General features: G+C 50.8%; 1 protein-coding gene across 1 annotated transcript in view; it reads right to left on the bottom strand.

The window, feature by feature from the left end:
• Positions 1-14,433, bottom strand: part of LOC122382688 (otoferlin-like) — a 73,790-nt gene that overhangs the window by 40,167 nt on the left and 19,190 nt on the right. Inside the window, exons 3-8 of the mRNA XM_043368351.1 lie at positions 10,252-10,440; positions 8,623-8,846; positions 7,624-7,848; positions 1,216-1,402; positions 927-989; positions 429-513 (exon numbers count right to left, since the gene is read on the bottom strand). Of these exons, the coding sequence (XP_043224286.1) occupies positions 429-513; positions 927-989; positions 1,216-1,402; positions 7,624-7,848; positions 8,623-8,846; positions 10,252-10,440 (973 nt within the window). The remainder of the gene's footprint in view (positions 1-428; positions 514-926; positions 990-1,215; positions 1,403-7,623; positions 7,849-8,622; positions 8,847-10,251; positions 10,441-14,433) is intronic.

The raw sequence follows: 14,433 nt of genomic DNA on the forward strand, positions 1-14,433 counted from the left end.
TGGCAAAGACGCCAAGCGATGGACGTCAAACACTGTATTTTCTTGGCGGCGCGTCGAATCGTATACAACTATACGAAAATGAAAAAGTAATCTTGACATCTTTGTGTGAAGGATCCTTCTTCGTGAATAGAATGCAGTCATTCAGACCCATCCACATCAGGCGCTGCTAACCACGTTCTGCTTAGCGCGGCAGATTCGCTTCGTCGGTCATTCTATTTCAAACAGTCGAAATAAGAACATCAGGAAGCACGTTCATGCCTTGAGCACCTATTCTGATTAAAAATTAGTTTCATTCAAGAATATAAAAAATTCAGGCACCAGCTGTGGTATGTAGGTATATTGTATGTAAACCGGTATAAATTTCAGATACACAAATACACCCGAGCCAGTGTGCCTATGACGTCAGTTCGAAGATCTATCTTACTTACCTGTCTGCGCCCAGACCGTTGCAATGTCCAGCTTAAAGCTCCCGAGAACCTTATTGGCACGAAGTATATTGCGCGATTGAAGAACCTGAAAATGAAAGTACGAGAAAGGGTTAACAGTTACAAACGGCCGTTCCTGAGACACATTGCTGAAAAGGATGTCATTGACTCTTCCAAGAGCTTTTGACTGATGTGATTCAGTTTCAAATACATAAACATCATTCATCCTCCGCCCAAGCGCAAGTTTAAAAGATATTCCTACGGAATTGGTTTAATCCCAGCAATCCTTCAATTTCCTTGCGACAACGACTTCAATTAAGATAATGTCAAGTCTGCGGACCACTTAATCAACAGACCAAAATCACCGAAGGCATGCACGTCCACCACGTGACAGAAGCTCGAACCGAGCCTGACAGACCAATAATCCAGTTCAGAGAACTCATTGCACGGAATGCAGATCTGAGGCGGAATCACAATATCGCCTCTATACTGGGTACTCACTGTGAGTGTGATGATCTTGTCGAACAGCATGGTAGGCGCCATATGGAAGTCGAAGACAAAATACTGAAACAAACAAACGGGATGCTTCAGTTTTCAATGGTTAGCTGTCAGTTTTCATAGCTGTTGCTATGATTAAAAAAAATATTATAATCTTTAATTAGGTATATTCCATTGACAAGGGCAAATCTTTTGGTAGCGCAATATTCACTTCCCAATACAGTGGAGGTTGAAAAAACACAGTTACAACGCGGCTGACCCTTCCGCTTTTGCCGAGCTCAGTCGTACTCACCTCATTATAGTATGGACAGTTGGTGCTCTCTTTGACCGAGGTGTACTTCTTCTGTTCCCCGACCTGCACACACACCACCGGGTCCATGTTGAGGCCGGCCAGCTGGCGGGCTTCGATCACTGTCACACACACCTGGTAGTCTTCGGCGCGCAGCGTGGCCGGCGGACGCATCAGCGTGTCACGCCGTCTGTGGGGTCACAGAGGTCACACACAGGTCACACGCAGGTAACACATAGGTCACATTGGTCACAGACAGATCAGCGTGGCCGGGGGACGCATCAGCGTGTCACGGCGTCTGTGGGGTCTAGGTCACGAACACAGAGGTCATATACACAGGTCAGTGTGGCCGGCGGACGCATCAGACTGCCTCTCCGTCTGCGCAGGTCACACAGGTCACAAACAGCTCAGCATGACAGGGAGACAAGTAGCCTCTTGTCTGAGTGGCGCCTCTGACACAAAGACAGCCTTCAATTGATTCGTTTACCCTTTTGTCAGACGGAATGCCAAAGGTTGCGGAAGAAGCTATTGACCAGTGCCGCACAATGGTGTTGCCAAACTCAGGTCCAAGCGAGAAAGGACACGGCTCATACCTTCCCATCAATTCAGAATCTCCTGGCGTCACAAATTACTGAGATAAGGCTCACGGCATCAGCTCATGTGAGTGCCTATATACAGCACCGTCTGTATGTAACAGCCACCCTGCTCCCAAAATACATACACATAATTGGATTATTGCGGGCAACTGCTGGTGCCGGCTGGTGCCTGCTGGCAACACCAGGCTATCACCATTAGGGCAATGTCTGGTGATTGATCACCAGCGGGTGGCCGACACCGGTCGGTCGCTCCGTCATCAGGGGACGTTATAGAGCGCGGTCTACCGTGACTGTCCATGTTATTTGACCCGCCCCGCCCTTGCCGAGCGCTATTGGCGAAGCTGATCGAGTCCGGTCGTGTTGTCGGGTCGCGGTGGGGTGGGGTCAGTGGTGTGGCCTGATCGGGTCGGGTCCGGGTCCGGACGCGTCGGGTCGGGCCTGTGTAGGTTTGGTTAGCTGTCGGGTCAGGTCTGAGCATGTCATGTCACCTGTCGGGATATCATATATCCCCCGATCACATCACTGTCCTGCAGTGACCCGATCACCTCCCCTGCAGGCCCGTCCGCCCCGTCCGGTCCGGCTCGGGACATAGGCGGCGGAACGATTTGAGACAAGGGGGGGCACCATGGCTCAAGGAGCCAAACCTAGGGTACCCCCAAATCCTGTTTTCTCATCGGATTTAGGCCACTTATTTTTCGTCACAGCCCTGACACGATGATTTTTTTTTAATTTTATTTTTTACTAAACGAAAATGGCAGTTCACCCCCGTATGCAGGGGTGTAATTTTATATCTCTTTGTGGGGGCATATGCACCCACAATCCTGAATTATGTATGCCCACACAATGATGAAAATGCACCCACAAGTCTTTTACAAGGCTGCAAGCGTCCTTTCGAGAGTACGGTGCCCTTCGCATGCTCTAACGGCGTCCTCCTGACCGTCTCGCGTTCATGGATAATATAGCGTTTTTAATCAGGCTCGGCGCCCTTCTGGGAGAATGGCGCACTTTTGACAGCACCGCGCCATTCTCATGGTATAACGGCGCCCTCCTGACCGTCTCGCGTCCTTAGGTCTCTGTTCACCGTGCATCCCTCGACTGTTCGGCGCCCTTCTGACCTCTCAGCGCCCCTGAACCACATATAGCGTTTTCAATCACTCGGCACCCTTTTACGAGAATGGCGCCCTTTTCCTGATCTCAATGCGCCCTCGTAACCATCTGGCGTCCCCACGTCCCCACCAACGTAGCACTACTGACTGTGCGGCGCCCTTATGGCCTCTTAGCGCCCCTGGACCACATAGCGTTTTCAATCACTCGGCGCCCTTCCAAGAGAATGGCGCCCTTTTCATCGTCTCACGGCGCCCTCGTAAGTCGTAACCGTCTGGTGCCTCCACATTTGGTGCCCCTCCTACTGGATGGCGCCCTCTACAGCTTTTTACGTCCTTCCGGTCAGTTTCCACTTTTAAGCGTGTATTTGCTTAGTCAGACACGTCACTTGAAGCGCCATTCGGCTAGCAATGTTATCAAATTCGGTGTTAATTTAGGCTCCCACATAAAGAATATCTATCGCGCCCCAAAACGGCCTGGCGCCGGGCGCCCCTACAGCTGGGCACCCACAATCATTTTAGGAAAATTACACCCCTGCCCGTATGTGTGGTTAACTTTAAGCTGATCCCCAAGTACCTATGTGTTTGTCTCTTCCTTATTCTCGTTTGATAAATTCCATTAATCCTACATGTAACAAATTACCAAGAAGCCATCGCATGGTACTAATCAGTGGCGAATCCCAGGGTGGAGGTCACATGGGTCATGACTTAGGGCCTGGGGTCACCACATGCCTGCCAGGAGCACCACAGGCCTGACAGCCGACAGGGGCACCACAGGCCCGCCAGGGGTACCATAGGCCTAGCAGGGGCACCACGGGCCTGTCAGTGGCACCACAGGCCTGTCAGGAGCACCATCGGCCTAGCAAAAGCACTACAGGTCTTCCAGGGGCACCACAGACCTGCCAGGGGCACCAGAGGCCTGCCAGGGGCACTATCGGATTCGCAGGGGAACCACCGGCCTCGCAAGGGCACCATGGGCCTGTCAAGGGCACCACAAGCCTGTCGTTGGCAATTTAGGATTGTCAGAGGCACCACAAACCTGTCAAGGGCACCCGCGTTCTAACAGGGGCACCACAAACCTGCCAAGGCCCAGGGACACCACAGGCTTAGCAAGGACACCACAGGCCTGTCATGGCCCATGGGCACCTAAGTCATGTCAGGGCCCACCGTAGGCTTGTCAGGGGGCAGGGTAGGTAGGTACCACAGTCTTTCCAGGGGCATCAGCGGCCTAGCAGGTGCAGGGGCACCAGTCATCACATGACTAACCAAAAATAAAGAAAATAAAAAAAATGAAAATAAGGCACCACCAAAATTAAGTGGCCGAAATCCGTTGAGGTTTTAATTTTGGGCATAGGTAGGGGCACCACTTCGATTCATGGCCCTCCCCTTGGAGTTTTCCCCGAATCTGCCCCTAGTACTAATACATCAAATTTAAGGGGGGGCACCTTGCTATTGGTGCCCCCCTTGCAGAATTCAAGGGGGGGCACGGTGCCCCGGTGCCCCCCCCGTTCCGCCGCCTATGGCTCGGGAGCCTCTATTTCAGCCATCCAGCTCCCCCAGCGCCCCACCACCAAATGACGATTGGTGGCGACTAATAAAAAGTTTAGTAGCGTCGCGTCCGCTTGCAGGGAATACTGATGGCCAAATGTGGCCATCAATCGACAGCCAAAGGTCAGATTGGTGAAGCGATCTGGCCGCAGATTAGCACAAGTGCTAATTAGCATAGTTTGTGTCAACTTAAACTTGTAAGTGAAATTTGTTGGGAGTGTTGGACGCTGTTCAACTGTAAATTTGAGCACATCCTATTTTACGTTCGTGCGTCTCAATTATTAAATAATAAAAAAACACCGAGCGTCACTGACCGAAGTGGCGATTTGTGGATGCACTACGCGATCACTGATGAGTTAGTTACGAGAAACTGATCTGTATCAGTGACTTAAAATCAAAAGACTCAAGTTACATGCAAAACGAAAAGAAAAAGAAAGCATTTGTCGGCATTGGCATGCATCAGGCCATTGTAGACCACCGCCATAGACCTCATCTCGCAGACTACTTTCTTGGAACAATACCACAGACCACTCTCGCCTCTACAGACCACTCCCACGGACCACTCTGACCTGTTAGACTCCTTTCACAGACCACCTCCAACAGGCCCCTAATGAGCCCCACTCCTATCAGCACTCTACCAGTGGACCCAGCCACACGGCGTTACTAAGCCTAACGACGCAGAGTTCGCTTCCTTAGTACGCCAGACAGCTAGGGAGTGTCCGTGAAACGGCGGCTATCTCTGCATTATAGATCCAAGAAGGCCAAGAGTTTGGATGAGAAATGGATGGATGGTTTGGATGAATGAAATGGTTTGCTTGAATGAAATGAAATGAAATGGTTTGGATGAGAAATTATGAAGTTTATGTCTTCATTTGTTTTCGCTATTCTTATGTCAAACTTCAATCTTCAACCATGCAAATAGCTCCACCATACTCTAACGAAGTTTTTCTCTAAAATGCTTGACGACCGTACCAGAGTAAAGTTTGTCGGCATTGATAAACTGAGCCCATTACTGTGAGTAGATGCAAGATCTGTTTTCGATAGCAGAATTAAAAAGGTCTCTTTACATAAATTCAGTATTTTCGACATGGTGAATAGTTCAGCAAAAGTTAAGCGCACTTAAATGGTATGTCAAGATGTTCTGAAATTCACGCTTGTTTTATGTATAACCCGTGCTGAACCTCACACAACATGTCAAAATGGCTTTTGTTGAATCCCTCAGCAAACTTGTCCGATTTTATTTACCTTTCATTGTAAAGGCCATTTCGATTATCCAATGATTACGTCGCCTAGTGTAGCCCAACTCTGACAGGCTAATGAATACAAACTGCTCGGTCGGGCCTCAGCCGACTCGAAGCAAGCTGTTGTTCTTCATCACGAAATTTACAGAGTTATCGTGCCAACCGCCAGCCTCGAACAGAATATAAATCGCGATTCGTTGACATTAAGCGCTCTACACTGGGTGCCATACCAGCCGTGCGCTCACGTCCCATGGAATTTATGGCACGGAGCACCTCGCTATAGCAGTCGCGCGACGGGCGCCGCGGCGGTGTTCCGATTTGACGGAGCGCCAGCCGCCGGCGGCGGACCGCAGTACAGCGAGTCAATCGGCTGAGCGATTGAGGCAATTGTGGAGTCCGATAACTAACGGCGAGAATCTTACATAAGTCGACAAGTTGATGGAACAATAAATATCGCGTTCCGACGTGGGAGGCAGCATGCACTGACTCGTGACGTTGAAATTGGACCAATTCACTAAGCAGCTTCTGATTTTATTTTTTCACGCCATAAATTTTGTTCATCCCGTTCTTTGTGGAAAATGAATGCATTCCGCAACAGTCGCAACAATTTCAATGATGGTGCTGCTAATCTGTGCTTTTACGGTATGGATTGATGTGTTTGCAGGGTGGCGAATGAATGCTTAAAGCATTCATAAATTAACTTAAATGCTGACATCATGAAGTGCGAAATGAGCTTAAATAATACAGTGGAGTACATGTAACTATCATTACTAAGCTACGCTGCAGTTTTACTATATGTTGTGGCAGCAGATCTCCCGAGTCCCGTGATAGACACAGACGGTGAACGCACGTATGCATCACTGGTGGACACACGCAGCCCTCCAATGGACGAAGCGTCCCGATTTGGACACACGTATCTCGACGTTGGACACAAGTGTCCCGATGTCAGACCCACGTATCATGTTGGCAGACACCCACGTTGGCTACATGTCCCATTGGTAGACACACGTGTTCTACTAGTGAACTGAAGTAGCGTGGGTGTGCTGCTGCACGGAATGGCCCGCCCGATAAGGTAGGACAGTGGATTCAATTCTGGAAACATGTTTCGAAGGCAGACGGCACGCCAGGCAGATGTCCACAATGCGCAGTTGGGCCGAACGTCTTGTCGGAGAAAGGTACAAATCCGTACAGCAAATAGAGCTATCTTAATTATGGATAGAGTCGTAGTGGGTTAGACGAAATGTTCTAAGGAAAGAATAGCGAATAGAGCATTGACAGTCGGATGCCTGTAGGCTGTAGCTGCTAACTAGAATGTTCTGACAGCTGGTCTTTTGAATGCGTTAGCATGCAAATAGCCATTCACATTCAGAGGCATGATAGTTTCAATTTTCATTGTTTCTGTTCTTGACATTTTCAATCGTAGAGTTGTTTCCAAAAATAACTATGTAAATGGTACAATTCCAATCGAACCATCAAGGGGCTTGTCGAAATAGTCGCAGTTTGTTCCCTGGCGTCTCCGTGAATAAACCTTTGACTCAACTCTCTGTTCAGTATAGCATTACCGCAACCTCCCGGGTCATGTCCTCTAGTCTGGCCTCGTGACCGGCATCATGACCAGGTGTGCTCTGTGGCGGAGGACTGACCTTATCCGGATAGTAGACTGACCTGACCTGTGTGGTGGACTGACCTAGCGCTCACAAAAGACTGGCCCTCTGACCTCCCCTTTGGACGACTGGCCTAACCTAGAGTTGACCTCCCGACACGGGTGAGGGGTTGACATAACTAAGACACTGGACTGACCTCCTGACCTGCTGGACAGCAGTGAACTGACCTGACCCACCAAAGAACTGACCTGACCCGCCACTCAACTGACCTCCTGACCCAGACACTGAACTGACCTCCTGACCCCACCACTGAACTGACCTCCGGACGCGCGCGGTGGCCGCCGTCGCCGACATGGTGCTATCATCGGACGCCTGTGAGCAGACGCTGGCCGGTCGGGGCGGCAGCTGCTCGGTCAGACTCTGCTGGGAGCCCGCCCCGCTCAGCTCGCCCCCGTCTCCGCGCGGCAGCAGCTCGTCCTCAATACTGGTGCGCCGTCTGCCCAGTCGCATCAGAGACTTCACCCGCCGCATCGCCATGTGTGCCCTGAGGGAGGTCATGGAGGTCAGGCGAGGTTTCGTAAGACTCGAGGATCGATTTTGATGTCGGAGAAAGTTCTCGAGCATCGCACATCAAATACAAAATTTATATACATATATCCCAAGGGAATCATCATAATTGCGCAAGTTACAACAAATCGCATTACGTTACAAGGACTCCGATACCTTGCCAAGTTAAGATAAATTAATCTTTTGAAATTCGAAACCTGACAATGGCGATACAGTTTACCACGAGTCAAAAGTTGCGTGTTTGAGCCACACTGGCCGTACTACGTGGAACAATGTTGGGCACTTCACGCCACATAAACACAGTGCAGGGCGTATGGGAATGCAGGCCGGCAAAATATGCAAACTAACTACATGAGGATAGCAATGGTATAGTAAGCAGGGAACCCCACGCCGCGTCGTGAGGTGGAATTAATTTCAGGGACATACCGCTATCCTACTGAATGCCGTGAGTTTACAACAGGATGCTTTGAGTGCAGCTATTTGAATGCGAGATGAGTAGACGATTAACATTATCGGCTGTCGTGCTTCTAATGAATCGAACTGGTGATGCGTTTAGTATGCAGATGTGATGTGTATATGCGTGTACGTACACACAACGTATGAGTACGCATACCAGTCAGTGTTGATCACGATTAATACTGAACATATGCCTGCTTTGGGAGGGCGCGGTCAGCGGTGTCTGACATGTCTACGGAGATGGGAGACAACCTATATGGTTTGAGACCAGCCGGTCTAGTGAGGTGAACCGTACCTTTTCCGTGACGGTGTGGGGCTGGCGGGGTCGGCGGCGTTGCCCATTGTCGGTGAACCGCCGAAGGAGGACCGGTCGCAGAAGGAGCGCTCCAGGTTGGCGATGTTCTGCTCGATGTCGACGAGCATCTGCTGGTCGTCCTCGACTGTGGCCGTCATCGAGGGCCACGAGACGAGAGACGCCTCGCCGGGCCACCGGTACACCACCTCGAACCGCACACGGGCCTGCGGGGAACACCCATAAACGGTGTATTCAATGTAATTGTACACCACCTCGAACCGCACATGGGCCTGCGGGAAGCACCCAAAAAAAGTGTGAATGAGCCTGAGAAACACTAGCAAACAGTGTACAAATAGTGTACACACTGCACCTCGAACCGCCCACGGGCTAGGAAAACAACCAGAAACAGTGTAAATAGGTGCGAACAGTGTCATCAACTCGAACGGAGCACGGGCCTGGTTAACACCCAAAAACAGTGTAAATTAATCTAGGAAGCACCCACAGTGTGCACGAGCCTGCTGCCCAGCCAGTTATACAGTTATAAACGACTACAGCACCTCCAGTCAGTACCTACCTTCTAATGAGCCTAAGAGCATACAAAAAAGAAAAGAAAAAACACAGTGCACATGGGCCTCATACACGCATGAGTCGATAGACATGAGTTTGGCACCCAGAAACAGCACACGTGAATCTGAAACCAGCCGCTAATGCCTGACGAGCACCGTCCAGCACGGGAGGCCCGCACGGACACAGACGACTGGAGGGTAGACTGTCCCGCAGTACATGTGTGTCATGCGGCACAGCATAACTACACCCTGCAGCTGTCAGCCGCATGCTAGCCATGGTATTTTAATTTTCGGGACACGGGTCGATCATGTCGAATGCGGTTATGGTGTTTGTCGTAATCATGTAAATAAGTCATTTTATCTTTTGTTGTCTATATATAACATTCGATGGTTAGGTAGGCACATCAAGCAATACCCGTCACCCGATAAAGCTCAAGAGGAATTAACTACTATAGATGTCTATTATCAACCGGTTAAAACCTTGTCCTTTTGCGCATACTGCAGTGAGATAATACGTATCTCGGTCCGAAATACGACTTGTTTGATTTTGACCATCATGTGGAAAATATTTTGGCAGTGCGGCACTGTCTGAAACATTATATATTGCTCAATGCTGACCTACCATACACATGGGAGCATACTGCATAATAAATCGCACTGTGCCTATATATGCCGTACCGCCTGCTCTGTCGTTTATGGGTTCGTCCCCCGTAACCTCCAGAGCCCGTGACGGGCCAGTACCCCGACAGTCCGGGGGAATCGGGGCAGCTCAGCGGCTCAGCTGCGTACCTACTAGAGATGTCAATCAGATACCAACTTTTTGGTATACCGATACCAAATCGATACCAACTTGGTATTTGGTATTTCAAGGCTAATGCATTTGGTATTTTGCTGGTATTGTGAATCGTCGGTAATGTAGAAGAGGCTGTGAATTCGGTAAAAAGTTGGTATTCCCCTCAGTTTCTAAGTTGGTTCGGCTTCGGTATTTTTTCCATGGTTATTATTGTTATTTGGTTTAGTATCGGTATCACGATTTTCCGGAATTGACATCACTAGTACCCACCTGTATGATTTTGTTATTGCTGTCGACGAGGTAGTCGTTGACCCTGACTCCGCCGTCATCGAGTACGCGCTGCAGCACCAGGCCGTACCCGCCCAGGCTGCGGTTCTGCAGGTACCGGTTCCTGGCGACCACCTCCAGCGTAAGGAGCGCATCGCGGTCCAGCGGCTGGTCCAGGCCAAACTCCACCTCCTGAGGAGCATGGGATTCAATAGTCATGAGTCAGCAGTAGGACAATCTATCATCGCGGTCCAGCAGCTGGTCCAGGCCAAACTCCATCTCCTGAGGGGCAGGATTCGATAGTCAACAATAGGATAATCTATCATCGCGATCCAGCGGCTGGTCCACGCCGAATCTCACCTCCTGAGGAGCAGGATCACATGGTTACGTGACCATCACACAATCGAGCAGCGGATTCAGAACAAACTGAGCAACAGGACCAACAGCCAGCAGCTGGGCTAGTATATCACAGAAGCGTCAAGGTATGGATAAAGTACACATGGTTATGTACAGACGGACACGACTATTGAATAGCCTGCTTTTACTATAGTAGGCACGACACCTACTCGCAATGTGGGTATACAAATGTCGATTGCCCACTGGGTCACGGCCAACTTTCGATGGATGAGTGATTTATTTCGCTCATTTCAGCCCAAACCCTCGTTTATTTCGCCTGTTTCACCGACATTCATCGACGTGTCGGCTATCGTGTGTGCCTCTGTCACCCCTTATGATGCCCACACAGACTGACATTATTGACATGAGTCGTTCAGAGCCATGCATATCACATAGCGCCCAATGTCTGACCGAATGAGCCGGTCGAATGCGCCAACCGGTGAAGATAACTGTTCTCCAATGTTCATATATCTCGAGCTATTCCAGCACGGGCAAAATATTTGCATTTCAGTCCAAATGTTTTGACGTCTGTAAGCGACTATGCGTAAAAGCATGCGCTTTGCAGTTTGTTGCGTCCCAACCCACCATTACCATCGGCACCTGAATGACCGGGCCTCATCCGTTGGACCCACACACCGAGGGAAGCGGCACAGGGCCGGCAATGGTGTTAGGGAGGAGCCGGTAGGTACAGACCGACCCGTACCGCCGTGGGGAGGTCCCTCCACGTCACGCCACATACCCGCCTACCCCGTGGGCAAACAGACGTGCACGCGAACCGGTCACGACAGACCCCCACACACACCGACCCGGCTGGATGACGCTAATTAATGGATTAAGGGGAGTGCATGCTGTAAAAATACTCATATACTGTCCAGTCATCAGCGATTGTGCGCAGAATCAGCCTACTCTGTGTCTTCCTCGTTGATTATTGCGGTACGATTTTTATAATTAAGATATTTCACGCACGCATTGCGGATAGCATCACGCAGTTTGGAAGGCTCATGATGCATTCTGTCGAGTGCCAGATATGACTAATGACCTCGTCTTACTGCTTACACACATACACATACACACGCAATCAGCTCAGATTGCGTAATGCCTCAGCTGAGCTCCCAGCTATAAGCACACTTATAAGGGCTAGACATCTGATCAGGCATTACTGAGCTCTATGCTACAAGGCCATCACCCGCATGACATGACGCAATACACCTGACCTTCGGCTTCGCAGTTCGATATCGACGAGCGTATGCTTTTGCGGGGACGGATTTTGTCCCAGCTAAATTCACAAGAACACCGGAGCCCTGTTCGGGTCCGCGCAAAATATTTTGCTGAGTGTGAAGTCACACATGCGATGATGTCAGCCGCCTGGCTCCGCCCCTCTCCGCCGGTTCGCAAAGCCGAGGGCCACGCGACACGCGGCGAACCGTGGCGCGGATGGACTGGTGTGTTTCGTTCAGTTACTAGGTAAAATGCGTTCAAATGTGGTTAATAGCAATGTGCCACTGAAAAGAAAGAAAATGATACCAAAACAACACCATACTAACCACTTACAATAAGAGATATATGAGGGTAAACTTTAATCCGCGCCACTTTCGCCTCCTGCAGCTACTATTTTCTTCTTGCGCAAAACTGAAAGATTTTGCGCGAGCCTACGTCACACGTGTGACGTCATACGCCGAAGGGCGGAGCTTGGCACCCGACAGACCCCAACTGCGCATGCGTGGTGCAAAATTTTGCAATAGGATGCGCTGCCCGAACAGGGCTCAGATTGAGGCGCGGCATTGTATATTCACACAAAAAGTAGCTTTTCAACGGCGCTAAGGCCAGCATAAGAGGCGTGCCTTCGGACACCATTACACCTACGTATACGCTCAGACCCAGCACGCATGCCTCCCAGCCCGCCGCCGCCCGCTGCCCCTCGACCGTCCGTGCCGAGACCAGTATAGTTGCGGGGGCTGTTAGGCGGACCGATTGGCGCCTGGGACGGCTCGTTACCGTCCCAGTAGCGACCAGTCGGTACTGTACGCCGTATGTCGGCTCGGCATCCGACCCAGACACTCATCGATCGACACGGAGCGTCGAGCGACGGCAGGTCACTCTCAGAATGTGACGCCGCTGGCGGTGGTTACACCGAGCAGATAGTGAGGCACAGACGGTACTTATACAATAAAGATGGGCAAGTGTTCTTACACCGCGCAGACGGCCATTTGTCCTTACACCCCACAGAGCACTTACACCATATTAGGCGGTCTAGTGCTCTTACAACACACTGACGGTGGGGCGACATTCGACAATTGTTCAACGGCGCGGACAAACCACCAACTTTAAATTGGAGAGGCGGTGAGAGAGCTACGAAGCTTACTGGTAAAAGCCAAGGGTTCTGACCATTGAACAGGTTTTGCGTACCTACTGCTGACAGCTATCAGAAAAGTTTACACCGGTTGGCATGTGGTTGCCTGTTTCTCAACAGCGACAGCTATGTAGGTATGTCTGTTTCGGAACGGTAGGCATCCTGATTGGTCCAGACGATTGGTCTGTTGATACATGTAAGACAAACAACATCTGTGAGATTAGAACGGATGAATGTTTATTGTTTTGCACGGTGCTGGGCGTCCTGAAACGGGAGCGTTTGATGTGGGCCATGGGAATCAGATATGGCCTATGGGTGCAGGCTTTAGGGCGTAGCATAAGCTGTTATAAGCCATTCAGACATGACTGAAGAATTCGGGCCGTGTGTGGTGTCCTTTGTTGTGGAGGGGCTTAACTTGCCTGTTGTTGACCAAGCGGTGGAGTACCCGATACTCATTATTATGTAGGGTGATAAGGTCGCGTGGTGCACAACATAACGCCACGAACACTGCCGCCTGGCGGCTAAATATGCACAGCACGGCCAAAGTACTAAGTGCAGCGTATCGAGCCACGCCAATGGCACGGCGCAATAGTTATCGCCATTAACGGCTGGACCACTTGCGCCACTGACGGTCAAATGACAGTCAAAGTAGGTGGGCATCGCTTAGCAGGCGCATATCTTCAGTGCTTGGTATAAGAGGACAGGGCGGCTTAGTCCCCAGGCACACCGTTCCGTGCTTCTATCCTCAGGATACTGAAATCCTTCTCCTCCACGCCGCAACCCCCCTCCGGGCTGGACAGGCAACTTCATCTCATGCGGGCTGCTCCCTTGGAGCGGCACCGCTGCTCCCGAGGGAGCGCACCCCGTAGCCGGGTGCAGTGAGTGCCTTGGGGCTGGGTGGCCTGTCTTCGGACGGGCTCAGCCCCGGCGACTCACTAGGGTGCCTGCCCAGACCAATGTCTCCCCCTAATTCCTATCATCCTTCCGGCTCTGAAATGGTCTAATTGGACCGAAAGGGCCTAACCCAACAAAACAAACAAAAAGTCCCCAGGCACTCATGCGCCGGCTGGCTAGCTGACTTTTGGCGTGACTCGGCATCGGGCACTGGACAAGCATGGAAAAGACGTGAAACGCGATGCTTGCTTTGTGTTACATGCGATGTTTGCTTTGTGTTGCTTTGTGTTGTATCCTGAACGAGCATCACTTCTTATCAGGAAATAAAATATAAACATGAAAAAATAGCATTTGCTCTGCTCACCAGTATCAGTGAAACCCTGTCCCCCACCGGCCAACAGTGAAACCTGAGTCTCATCCGCCTATGCCACCAGTGTATCCGCCCCTCGCGCTGCCCGCCCCCGCATGTGACCGCACTCCTGAGGTCCGGCCGGCGTGATCCGTCCGTAATGAGCGCCTCCAGCCCAACCGCGTCCTCGGAGACA

The sequence above is a fragment of the Amphibalanus amphitrite genome, unplaced genomic scaffold (genome assembly GCF_019059575.1).
Source record: "Amphibalanus amphitrite isolate SeventyFive unplaced genomic scaffold, NRLGWU_Aamphi_draft 000145F_arrow, whole genome shotgun sequence".
Taxonomy (NCBI): Eukaryota; Metazoa; Arthropoda; class Thecostraca; order Balanomorpha; family Balanidae; genus Amphibalanus; species Amphibalanus amphitrite.